This window comes from Bison bison, unplaced genomic scaffold, assembly GCF_000754665.1.
Source record: "Bison bison bison isolate TAMUID 2011002044 unplaced genomic scaffold, Bison_UMD1.0 scf7180017860443, whole genome shotgun sequence".
NCBI classification, from domain to species: Eukaryota; Metazoa; Chordata; class Mammalia; order Artiodactyla; family Bovidae; genus Bison; species Bison bison.
The window spans coordinates 3,192,370-3,204,883 of NW_011491015.1; the positions used below are offsets into that span (position 1 = coordinate 3,192,370).

At 55.7% G+C, this 12,514-nt stretch overlaps 1 protein-coding gene across 14 annotated transcripts in view; it reads left to right on the forward strand.

Annotated features, from left to right (window-relative positions):
• Window positions 1-7,956, forward strand: part of AKAP13 (A kinase (PRKA) anchor protein 13) — a 322,135-nt gene extending 314,179 nt beyond the window's left edge. For all 14 annotated transcript variants that reach the window (XM_010832167.1, XM_010832169.1, XM_010832166.1 and 11 more), the window contains 3 exons: window positions 101-523; window positions 2,070-2,397; window positions 3,490-7,956. In XM_010832167.1, coding sequence (XP_010830469.1) covers window positions 101-523; window positions 2,070-2,397; window positions 3,490-3,539 — 801 coding nt within the window. In that variant the 3' untranslated portion in view covers window positions 3,540-7,956. The remainder of the gene's footprint in view (window positions 1-100; window positions 524-2,069; window positions 2,398-3,489) is intronic.
• Window positions 7,957-12,514: the final 4,558 nt, after the last annotated feature.

Sequence of the window (12,514 nt, forward strand, 5' to 3'; positions counted from 1 at the left end):
AGTCCCCTCTTGTGGGCATTGTTCCCCCTCGTGGGCATTGCCCCCCTGGTGCTCATCACCCCCTGGTGCGCATCGTTCCCCCTCGTGCGTCTCCCCGCAGGGCGTGGTACTGCAGCAGGACAGCTACATCGAGGACCAGAAGCTGTTGCTGAGCGAGCGGGCGCTCACACGGACGGCGTCGCGGCCCAGCTCTCTCATCGAGCAGGAGAAGCAGCGCAGCCTGGAGAAGCAACGCCAGGACCTGGCCAACCTGCAGCGGCAGCAGGCACAGCACCAGGAGGAGAAGCGGCGGCACGAGCGCGAGTGGGAGTCCCGCGAGAGGGCGCTGCAGGAGCGCGAGGCGCGCCTGGCGCAGCGCGAGGACGAGCTGCGGCGCGGCTGCCAGGACCTGGAGCGCGAGCGCGAGGAGCTGCAGCAGCGGAAGGGCGCCTACCAGGGCGATCTGGAGCGCCTGCGCGCCGCCCAGCGGCAGCTCGAGCGCGAGCAGGAGCAGCTCCGACGGGACTCGGAGCGGCTCAGCCAGGTACCGGGCGAGGACCCTCGGAGTCCTGATGACCTCGAGGGCGGGATGTGGGGACACAAAGGGAGGCCCAAAAGGGCGTGGATATGTGTATACATATGGTTGATTCGCATTGTTGTACAGCAGAAACTAACCGCATGGTAAAGCAGTTATCCTCCAATTAAAAAAATTACCCTCTGTGTGCCCAGCATGGAGGAAAGTAGGCAGATAGAATATATAGTATATAAAGGCTGATTTTATTGAATCTGTTTATGCGTCAGCAGAGGCGTAGGTAAGGAAATTAGTCTTTTTCTCCTTTTTGTCTGTAAGGGGTTTAGAAGTGCATGAAAGGTTGTAGTTTGGCCAGGCCACTGAAGGGGGAGTACCTGGTCCTTGGCCGGAGCCTGGCCCATTTAGGCTGGGGTAGCCTCAGTGTCTGTGAGGGTGGCGGTGAGCCATCCAGGATTTGGGGAGCAACCCCTCTGCTCTGTGCCACATGAGAAATCAGAACCTAAAGGACCTCGTAGCTGAACAGAGACAACTCACTGCAGGCACCAGACACACGGTGCCTGAGCTCACAGAGCAGTAAGGGCTCCGATGCCCGGGTTAGTGAGAGAACGCTTGTGGTGGGGTCAGTGGGCCTCAGCTACAGGGCTGGGCCCATCCCAGCCACAGAGGGGAGAGAGGATATTCTTGCTCGGGGCCGCTCAGACATCTGGGCCCTGCTTCATTCCCGATATGCCTTGCCACTGTGGATGCAGCCTTTTCCTGCAGCCGCTGCTGATTCAGGAAGGCCTTCCATATGTGGGGAGCACACTGACCCCCAGGTTTGTTTCAGTGGTAGTCCCTGGCTATTCTAGAACAGGGAAGCCAGAGCCTCCTGGGTATCCTGATACCCATGTTGCCATTCGTTTGATTGATTGACCTTGAACAGTGAAGGAAAAGCATACTGCCGTCTTCCAGAGGGGGATAGTTAGGCTTCGTGCAGAGGTTTCCAGGTGTGTGGGGAGCACGGGGGCTGGGCCGTGCTTCGTGTGGCCCAAGAATGTGTTCCCCAGGGAAGGCTGCCCGGAGAACGCAGAGTCTATCTCTTTAATCTTCGGTTTGACCTTTGACCAGGATCTTGGTGTAAGCACGTCTCTACCTGCTTGGTGTAAGCACGTCGTCTAACCTGAACAGACTTCTCTAATCTCTTAGCAATGAAATAATTATCCACTCATGCATTTAAATCAGTCATCGGATAAGCAGCTCTTCCTGCCTCTCCAGGGGATGGGAATTGTGAGCTGCCTCATCCAAGGTGCTACTCATTCTTTACAGTGCTAATAATAGAAGTAGTCAAGGTATCAAAATGGTCATTTAGCACTTTCATAGATCCTGCAGGGGGTTGGGGGCAGGGAATGGAACTGAGAAGTTCGGGGTCTTTATTTCAAGTTCTCCAGAGTCCAAGGCAGTGAGTGTGCACAGGTCTGACACACCAGCATCCCCAGTGACCTTGTGCATCGCCCACTGAGCAGTCACTGAGGACGCTGCCGGTCCCCCAAGTCACATCCCTTCTCTCAACCATGCACAGGTTTCATATCAAAACACCAAGCTGCTGCGGATCCCATCCTTCTCTCCGAACCCTGAGGAGACCCCCTCGCCACCTGCATCTTCAATAGCCAAATCAGGGTCATTGGACTCAGAACTCTCAGTGTCCCCCAAAAGGAACAGCATCTCTCGGACACACAAAGAAAAGGGGCCTTTTCACATGCTGAGTTCCGCCAGCCAGACAAACAAAGCACCAGAGGCTCAGAGCCAGACCCCAGTGTCCACGTCCACCCGCCTGTTCGGGTTAGCTAAGCCAAAGGAAAAGAAGGAGAAGAAGAAGAAGGGCAAAGGAAGCCGCTCACAGCCCGGGGGTAAGTCACACACCAGGTCTCCTTCAGGCCGCACTGCCCCTGGGGGCTCTGGCAGCACAGGAGGAGTTACAAAGAGGTGCCTGCCTTTCAGGGGCATAGAAGCTGACCCCCATATGTCTCACCAGACCCACTTGTTCTGCCCATAGGGGACTGTTGGAACTTACGCTGAGAACTGAAATTCAGGGAGCTTTTAGGAACCCACTCTGTGTGGCATGTGTGCAGAGTACGGAGCACAGGCTCCTTTCTCACGCTTCCTGTCCAGATGAGGAGCAGAAACTCGGTGAATCAGTTACAGGCCTCCCTGCCTTTCGGCCTGGTCCAGTAATAAGTACTTCAATAGAAAGCTGAATTTGTTGCAATCTCAGAAGATACTTAACCAGTCACTAACATTTTTATTTAAAGACACAAGTTGAGATACTTGTATAAAGAAATTTGTACTGTAAAGGAGGATGATTTTTTTTAAAGATTCTGTATATTCATATGCAAGTACTTTCCCTTACCACATAAACATATTTAAACGTAAAAGATGCAAATTGCTTATGTGCTCTTGTAAAGTTTAAGGCTTTACATAACATTTCAAAAAGCAACAAAACTGACACTGTCTTCTAAAAGACCCAGGAGGAAAAAGAAAAGTAATATACTAATAGGTGCTTGGTGAGCATTTTCCGAGGGCAGCTTTAATCCTGCAGGAGATATGAGGCAGGTGTTTTTGAGCCCAGACAGCCAGGAACCCTGCAGCTCAGGATTAGCTCACGTTCCCGCCAGCGCAGGGCACACAATCAGACCACACGACACAAGGTTGAGTCCTTCTCATCAGGGTTGGCTCTCCCTTCTGTGCGGGAGGGTGCAGAGAAATCCCTGTTTCCAGGCTTGTCTTCTGTCGAGTTCAAGGATGTATAGACAGAGGACATCATTGAGGACCTCATTCACTGTATCAGTGGAGGGGGCGCCGCAGCAGAAGTCATCACCCACCTGCCCAGCGTCTGTTTGCATCCCGGGGGACTTGTGTTTAGGGAAGAGAGGCCAGAATTTACCAATGAAAAGAGCATTTTTGTCTGAATTTCTCTCTCCCTCTTGGCTTCCTTTTTCCAGATGGCCTCGCGTCGGAGGTGCCCGCGGAGGGGGAAGAGATTATCTGCTGACCGGTCCCGCTGCCGTCCTGCCCGGTGACATCCACCCCCAACATCCTGTGTGCACTTCCCCCCAACTGACGCCCGCGCCCCACGGCCCTCCCCACTGCCCTGGGGCCTGGGCCCGAGGGACAGATGGTCCTGGGGGCCAGGGTGGGGCAGGAGGCCCGGGATTGTGACCCAACCACTGGCCGGCCCTGCTGAGGTCACATTACAACGAGGATAGTGGCCCCGGAAGTCCAGGCGATGGTTGTGGACATGTCAGGAATGCCTCGAGGCCAAGAGGGTGTTTCCGAATGTGGTCTGAAGCTCTGGCTGCCTTTTGATTTGGGGGAAGAGAACCAAAAATCAAACAGCAAGTAGTTTGCGCTTTGTCTGAATGCATATGGTACCCGTCTGTATAGACACGTGGAATACGATGGGACTGTGCGTGAACTGCACCAGACGCCTGGCGGGCTCAGCTCCGCACAAGGGTGTTGACCCCACCACTCGGTGGGTGCGCTCCGAGTCTCAGCCGCTGGTTCCCCCAGGCTGTCTCCTGGCAAACCCACCCGTGCATACTTCACCTGCCTCTTCTGCGTGTAGTTCTCATTCAGAAGGGACAGCAAACAGTTGTGAAAACCAGTGAAAGAAGGCTCGATGTCTTTAAAAAGCAAATGATCCTGAAACACCTTGATTTTGGTGTTTCGGTTACTTTGGGGAAAAAAAAGAAGTCATCAGATCTAAAAGAAATCCTGTATTGGCTTTCCAAGATGTTTGCCCACGGATTCTGGGCACAGAAGAAGTAAGAGAGGCCATCTTCCCGTCACCCCCGCAGAGTGACACTTTCCGGTCGTCACTGGCCATTCGCACATGACCATGACCCCCTGGCCATCCCCCTGGAGCCTCGCAGTGGCTCCCCAGGGAAGCCTTTCCTGCCTGTGCCCCCGCCAGGGGAGAGGGTGGCCTCCAGCGCTCCTCTGCCTGCCCTGAGGCCACCTGCCTCTTCCTCCGGGGTGGGGTGACCGCCCTATCCTAGACAACTGGGCATATGGAGTAGTTCAGACCAGGAGAAGAGCTGGCCCAGAAGGTACGGCCTGGAAGGGTCTCCTTCTGTCGGGAGGCCCGGCACAATTGTGGTTTCTCCAAGTTCTGCAGTCTAAAGTTCTGATGGTTACTGTGCCCTGGCCCTTGAAGATGCCACAAGTGCTGTCCGCTTGTTCTTTTCCTCCTCTCTCCTTTTTTCTGTGTTTTCATCTGTATTCCTGGAGGCTCGTCACCAGCCTGCAGGTGCAGAGCGATTCCCCTGAGGCCCCGCACCTGCTGCGCTTGTTACCCCCCTCATTGTGGGGGAGGGGAAGACCCTGGAAAATGCTGTGCTTTCCACGTGGCCTTTGATTCCTGCCTTCGCCTCTCAGGAGCGTGGGTCTTTGAACATAACCTTTTTAAAAACAAACAGGTCTGTACTTTGGTGCTTGTTGATGAGTTGCAAGCTGGCCTTGCAGATGGAGATATCTATCTTTCAGTTTATTTGAAAGAGGTCTGGTTTAAAAGTTTTAGCTTTAGATTTATTTATTTGTGTGCCGGGTGCGTGTGTGTGTGTGTCCGTGTGTGTGCGTACGTGCGTGTGTGTTAAGGGTGAACACACCAGCCCAACGGTTTTGACTGTGTCCGGTCAAGCAGCCCACGCTGCATCCTCACTCCTCCAGGTCTGTCAAAGTGCCTTGAAGGCCCAAAGGAAAATTAAGGGTGGGGGGTGAAGTCCCTTTCTTTCCCTCCTCCCACGCCAACCTCATTCTTTGACCAAGAGAGGTCTTCTTCCTGAGAGTTAAAAAAACTCGCCACCCATGGGCTTCATGTGCCTCGTTTTATCACGGCGATTTCTTACCCTTCAGAAAGGCTTTGAGAACCAGCTGATTTTTGACTGAACCTCGATATGCACCCCCTTAACCCTCCGACCAAAGACCCTGAACATCAGAAGGTTAGGTTGCCTCCGCCGCCAGTCCCTACAGCTCTGAGGATGGCCAGCCTGCCATGGCCTTGCTTAGACCCCCAGGGAGCTCAGCGCTCTGTCCTGGTCACTGGTTCGGGGGGCCCGCGTCCTCCTCCCGGCGTCTGTGTAGGCCCGACCCCCCCAGCCCTGGGTGCGAAGCCAGGGCTTGGTGCTGGTGGCCGTGCCCTCACACAGGCTCTCCACCAGAGGCCCCCGGACAGAGTTTCCGTCACCACACAGCTGGATTTCAGTTTCAAAGTGTCCTTCGTTCCCACCTGGTGTGAAGTAGCGGTTGCCTCGGCTGTTTGGTGGCAGTTTTCTGAAACGATTAGCCCTCCGCCTGCACCCAACCTGGTCGGGTTGTGGTTGGACGAGTTTCGAATCTGAATCCCAGGACGTCTTCCCCCTGACCCAGACCCATGCTTCTCCGTGCCTTGGCCCCTTCTCCCCTTCCAGTGTGGGGTTTGGGGAGCCACCTGGGATTGTTGCTGCTCCTGCTTTTGCTTCTGACCTTGAGGCCGCCTCTGCCCTCGAGGCCTGACCTGGTTGCTGAGGTTTCTTTCCTGTGAGAAGGGGCCGCCTCTCAGGGCGACTCAGACTCTGCTCTCTGCAGCGTCCCCAAGCTGGGAAGGCAAGCTTCTCAGCTTAGGGAATCAGGAGCCTGACCTCCCTTGCGTTTAGATTTTGGGGAGCAGATGGAGACACCACCCAGGGTCCCAGAATCGAGTGAGTCACCTGGAAGGAGGCTGCGCCTTCTCTCAGGACTCCCGTCATCTCAGTGGTCGCTATCCTAGTCGGGCGACGTGTGCACTTTAAACGCTCCCCGTGGTTGGCTTCACTCCGCGACAATCAGCTATTGACTGTTTTCTTTGAAAATGGAGAGAGTTAACAACAGACCAGTTGCTGTCATTCAGCCTTTGCCAACATTCCCCCCTCTATCGCTACGAGAGTGGTCTGTGGGGAGGAACTCCTTAACGAGGTTTTGGTTTTTATTTGGAAAGGTACGAACCTTACCTTTTATCCTCTCACGTCTCAGGGTAATACCACTAAAAGTTGTTCTTTGCAGACATTCTCCAGTTACTTGCTGTCTTCCCGAGCCCCTAGTTGCAGCAGTAGGGAGCACGCACTGTAAGACCCTTGGGGTTTGTTTGTTTGGAGGGTGGGTGTTAGTGTGTCTGGGTTTATAAATAGGCCCCACCTTAACTAAAAGATAGCACCATTAGCCTTAGGGCCAGACCTCCAACCTGGAGGGTGTGGTTCACAGCAGTACTCTAATTCATCCCTCAGACCCCAGAGTTCTGTTTTCCAGAGCCAGTTCTTGCTCCCAAGGATCTGTTGTCAGCTTGGAGCTGTGGTTGTTGATGCAGCATTGATGGGGGGCCCGGTGTGCCCCGCGGACAGCCATGCCCAGGGGCTGGTTGTGAGGGAGAAGTTGGGAGAAACGGACTGGAAAGTGGGCTTCAGCAGCCAAAAGAGGGTGGTTCGGAGGGGACCCCAGCCACTGCTGAGGATTCTGGACATGCTTGGACTGCAGACGCCCAGAAAGAACCCTCTGTGTCGCAGCGGCGGTGGCTAAGGCTTGGCGCCCGCCATCCCACAGCAGGGCCGTGTGACATGCTCACCGGCGGCCCCGGGTCACAACCCTGCCTGACGCTGCTGCTCCGGTCGACCCTCAGAGACAAGGAAGAAGGCCAGCGGTTCGTTTTGGTTGGCTTTGTTTTCTTCAGTGTAGTGTAACATTCCTAGTTAACCTGTGCTTTGAGATCTCCTGCCTGCTGGCCAGGTTTTAGGACGAGAAGTCTTTCAGTGCTGCCATAAGAGGGAAAAAACAAAAACCACAAAGGCTTCTTTCCATGTACCAGTCGGATTTAATTTGTCAGAAGCTTAGCCGGCCTTGAGTTCCTCCTCCATCTTGCGAAGGTTTAAAGACGGGCAGACCCAGCTGGCTGACGTGTCTCCTGCCGCGGACGGCGGCCACCTGCTCTGGATCCCCGGGCCGCGCCGGGCCTCTGCTCACCCCTCCCGGACCTCCCCGGGCTCCAGAGCTCTGACGGGCCACCGCGGTCAGCGTTCCGTCTGAGGTTCCCGGCGTGTCACCCCCCTGACGCACAGGACACCCCAGGACATGCAGGAGGCTGGTTCCCAGACACCTGATACCTCTGCTGTCTTTTCGTCGTTTTCAGATGCTAAATGGACATTTCTGTGCTGAATCCTATTAATTAAAAGGGGGTTAAAACCCAGATGCTGTATATTAATTTGTAATTATGTATAAAGTAAAAGCAGTTTTAAACTGTAAAGATTTTTTTTTCAGTGTGTTTCCTGGAATTTTGCCACAACATACTGGCTTTGTATTTTATTTATCTTCCTTTCTAGTTATCGGCTTCAGACCCTTGTAAAGCCCCCCTCCACCTTCCAAAAAACTAAATAATAATAATAATAAATGTCCTTTAAGTCTCAGTGGTGACTCTGATTTATTCCTGTCCGGGTGAGCCTCCTGGCGTGAGTCCCAGGGAACTCCTGTTCCTGGTGAGAGGCCCGCCCCCCTCCCCAGCTGTGAGAGAGCCTTCGACCCAGTGAAGCCTTATTTCTGTATCTTTGGGAAGGACCACCCCAGAGCACAAAGTGGTTCCTGGGGAACTTAAGTCCCCCCGGAGCCCGACCCTAGCTTGGAGGCACCAAGAGTCAGAACCGTTGCCCGTCAGAGAAGTGCGGTGAAAAACGTCCTTGTTACAGATCCTGCTGCTATAGGTCCTACTATGTAAAAAAGATGAATGTCAGTTTACCTCCCTGCTGACTTTTTTCCAGCCCGTCCCACCCCCAAACAAGGCAATTGCCAAAAACACAAATTCAGGGAGAAGAATCTCCCTGCATGTAGCTCCGAAGGGATTTACTGGGTCTGATCCTCAGAAACTGCTGGAATGCACGGTAGGAGCTGCTGTACCTAACCCTAACCCGCCTGCAGGTGCCTGTGCTGCTCTTCCTGCTCGCTGGCACCTCCTGGAGCCGAGCCTGCCCTGCCGTCCCCGCGAGAGGCCCCTGGGTGCAGCTGGTCATCCGGTGTGATGCGGAAAACAGAATCAGCCTGGATTCGCAGCTCTGTGCTCCCAAGCTGCCTGTCCCTCCCCACACAGCAACAACCAAAAAGGAGAAAGTCCCGCCGGGTTGCCAAGCGCCTTCTCTCATTCGGTGAACTTTGACGCGCCTGGATTTCTAAAGAGTCTTGTAGCCCTGGCAATAGCTGCTGCCCCAGAAGCCAGGGAACAGAGGTCCCTTCTCTCCGCCGCCCACCCTCGGCCGTCAGGGCAGCTGCAGTGTCTGGACACCCCCAGCGGGGTGGGAGAGTGGTTCCCACGGCCCCATGCTCCTCTGCTGCCCTGCCCCCACCAGCTCCTGGCTTGGGTCTGAGCCAAGGACAGGCTCCCATCGCCCGGAGGCAGGAGAGGGGAGGAGAAACCAACCTTTGTTCAAGGAGAGGCCAAAGGCTTACAAAGCTGGGCAGGCTCCATGAGGACCAGCCAGCCAGCCAGCCAGCCAGGTGCAGGGTCCCCGCCTGCTCCTGAAGGAGAAGGGGCCACTTCTACCCAAGGACCCCCACCCCCGCACCCCACTCAAAGGGAAACCCAGCTGTGCACCCAGGAAGCGAGTGTGCTAACTGCTGCGGCAGGACAGAGACAAGAGTCATGAACAAAGCCAGCAAGCAGAAGAAGAGCCTGCTGGGCAGGGAGGAACAGGGCCCCTCATTGGAACTGGAAGTAGAAGCAGATCCAAGGTCAAAAAGAGGATCAGAGTAGTGTCCCTGGTGGCTCAGTGGTCAAGAATCCGCCTGCCAACGTAGGAGATGTGGATTCTGGGTTCATTCTGTCCCTGGTCTGGGAAGATCCCACCTGCCACGGAGCAACTAGTAAGCCCGCACACTCCAACCATTGAGCCTGTGCTCTAGAGCCCGGGGACCGCAACTGCTGAGCCCACCTGCCTCAGGTCCTGAAGCCCGTTTGTGCCTGGAGCCCATGCTCCACAGCAAGAAAAGCCATCGCAGTGAGCAGTGCGCACACTGCACCTCCGCTCACCACAACCAGAGAAAGCTTCTGCAGCTACGAAGACCCAGCACAGCCAAACACTTTAATTAAAAATCTGAACGCTCCCTCTGTCAGCACATTCCTGGCTCAGCCTGGGGCCACGACCACCTTCCCAGCAAGTCCCCCTGCCTCCCCAGCCACCCCTCCCATTCCAGGCTCCTTGGGAGATTCCTTCTTCCTTGGGCTTCCCTGGTGGCTTGGTGAAGAATCTGCCTGCAATGCAGAAGTGGGTTGGATCCCTGGATTGGGAAAATTCCCCTGGAGAAGGGAAGGGCTACTCCAGTATTCTTGCCTGGAGAATTTGCACACCTCCCCCACCCCATCCCCATTCCTTCAGGGGCCCCAGGTCACGGCCAGAAGGTGGCCCAGAGGCAGAACAATCCAGGTGGACCATGTCCTCCTCCTCGGAGGCCCTGAGAGGAGTCCCCAGTGGACGGGTGGAACCTGGCGCACCCCAGACTTGGAGGCTGTGGGCCCCACCGGCCTCCCAAATCCTTCAGTGTCCCAGTTGACCCGGGCCGTCCCCAGGTCCCTCTGGACTGTTGTCATCACTTCCTCAGACGGCTGCAAATGGTCCCACTCAGGTTTGGGCTGCTCCTCCCTCCAGGAACCTTGAGAGACTTCCTTTCTTCCTGGGAAAGCGTCTCTGGACCCTCCGGATGGAGGTAGGAGGAGGGGAGGGGAGAGGGACCCAAGAAGGGGAAGGGCCTTGAGTGGCAGGACTTGGGGGCACAAGGAAGTGGCAGGCTGGCTCTGCAGACCTGCCGAGAACCAGCCTGCTTCTGTCTGCCTCCATCTGTACATCCCCTCCAGGGCCTTGAATTTCCCACCCCACCCCCACGGTTTCAGCATTGGAGCTGGGCGGTTGCCTGGACAACCGGGCTCCCATCCTGGCCCCATCCCTGTGTCCAGAGTGGTGGGGCCCCAGTCACCTGAAACAATGCTCCCTGCACCCGCAGGAGCCTGGCAGCTGTGAGGAGCTGGGGATGGGGCCAGGCTGGGGTCCTGCGCCATTGAGGGGACCTGGACTGAGTCTGGGGGCCGCAGGGTGAGTGGGAGAACAGGCGCAGACTGCAGAGTCTGAGCTCAACATCCAGTCTTGCCATCTGATGGCCAAATAACCTGGGACAAGTTATTGATCCTGTCTGCCCCTGCTCCCTCTTCCATGCGGCAGCAGCCAGGGTGTTACTCAGAATTGCTGTGACAGTTTCACGAGAGGCTAGATGCTGATGAGCCCCGAGCCTGTCACCCGTGGCTGTAGGAGGAGCCTGTCCCAGCAGCTGCGGCACCAGAATCCCATTCCCCACTCCATCTCCACGTCTGGAGGTGAGCACCCAGAGGTGGAGACCACCTTCCCATCACCTGGCGTGACTCAGGACTCCTTGTCTCTGGGCTTCTGGTTTGGAATACCTGTCACTTCCTAGAGGAAGACTTCCCGGACAGCCAGGGCAAGCCCAGCCCCTCCTTCCTGCCTGTCCCTTAGCATCCAGAACCCACCTGGAATGCCCGGCCTTAGGCTAGCGTCCCCTCCCCCTGGCTTGGGCTGGGCGAGCGCAAGAAGCCAGGTCTGGAAACAGATCCCCTCGAGTTCACACCCTGGTGCCCCACTCCTGTGTGTCCTGGGCCAACATGCTTAACCTCTCTGAGTGCTGTTTGTCTGTAAAACAGGGATGAAGGCACCTACCCCCATCCTTTTATTGTAAAAAAAAAAAGCATGTTCTTTCTTATTACTTGACAGGAAGACACAAGATAAAGGCGTGGATCTTGGGATGTGCAGATATGTGGGCCTGGTTGGAAGTACTTAACTGTGACGCCAGGGCTCCTATAGTGTTTCAGGTTCTGGGTCAAAGAAACTTTGCCAGTGTCTCGTTTTTGCTTTGGATGACCTCCCCATGGAAGGCCCAAGAGTGAGGGGCGCTCACTGGCTGGAGACCCACAGGTTTCATACCCTTGAGGCTCGTGGAATTAGACCAGCCCAGCCAGAGCCAGCGTCAGGCCCATCCTGCCAGCGTGCAGATACAAGGTTCTCCCTTAAGCCCAAGCTCCTCAAACCAGTCTTTAGATCCCTGCATTTGAACTAGCTGTCTGCTTGTTAAAAATGCATCTCCCTAGGCCTAACCCAGGTTTAATGACTCAGAGTCTCCAGGGAGGAAGCTGGGGAATTTGCAGGGTTCACGAAATCCCTGGGGATAGTTTGAGAGACCCCGGGTGCACCCCCAGACTCCCCCCACCCAGGAGAGGTAAGTGTGGGGAAAGGGAGGTGAAAGAAGCTCCCATGTCCCACCCTTCGGAGCAGCGAGGTTCTCTCCACTCTACAAACGGAACTTCCCTCCATGGAATCCCGCTCTTGTTGTGCAGGTAATTCTCTGTGAACATACTGGCTGTTGACAAGTCTGTTGACAAATCATGGGAGCTGCTGCTCAACCCTGGGCTGAAGAGACGGGCTTCAGTCTCTCCATCTGCAAGGTGGGCCCCCTACAACCCTGCCGGGCTGCTGAGATGACAGGGCAGCATAGAATCACGGCGCCGGAGATTCTTCTTCCCATTGTGTGTGCCAACCTTGTCACTGGAGGGCTGGGTGGCCCTGAATGTGTCACATCCACAAAACAGGTGGTTGGACTAGAGCCAGGCTCGTGGCCTTGCGCACATTGGACTCATCAGCGGGTGGGTGGGAAACCACCCCGCCCAGAACCTTGGAGATGGGGGTCTGAGCATCCCGACATTAGAGCAGTTCTGGTTGGTTCCTGCGTGTGGCTGAGGTTGAGAGACTCGTTGATCCCCAAGCTTGATCCCAGAGATCAGCTCTGTTCTGCAGACGAGGCTCCCTCCCTGGGCATCTCAAGGAGCCACTGGGATGGACAGGGCTGGCTCTGGCTCTGCTGGGGGTCTAAGTGTTGAGCAGTCGGTGCTCCAGGCCCGAAGGGGGACAGCTCTCCCCT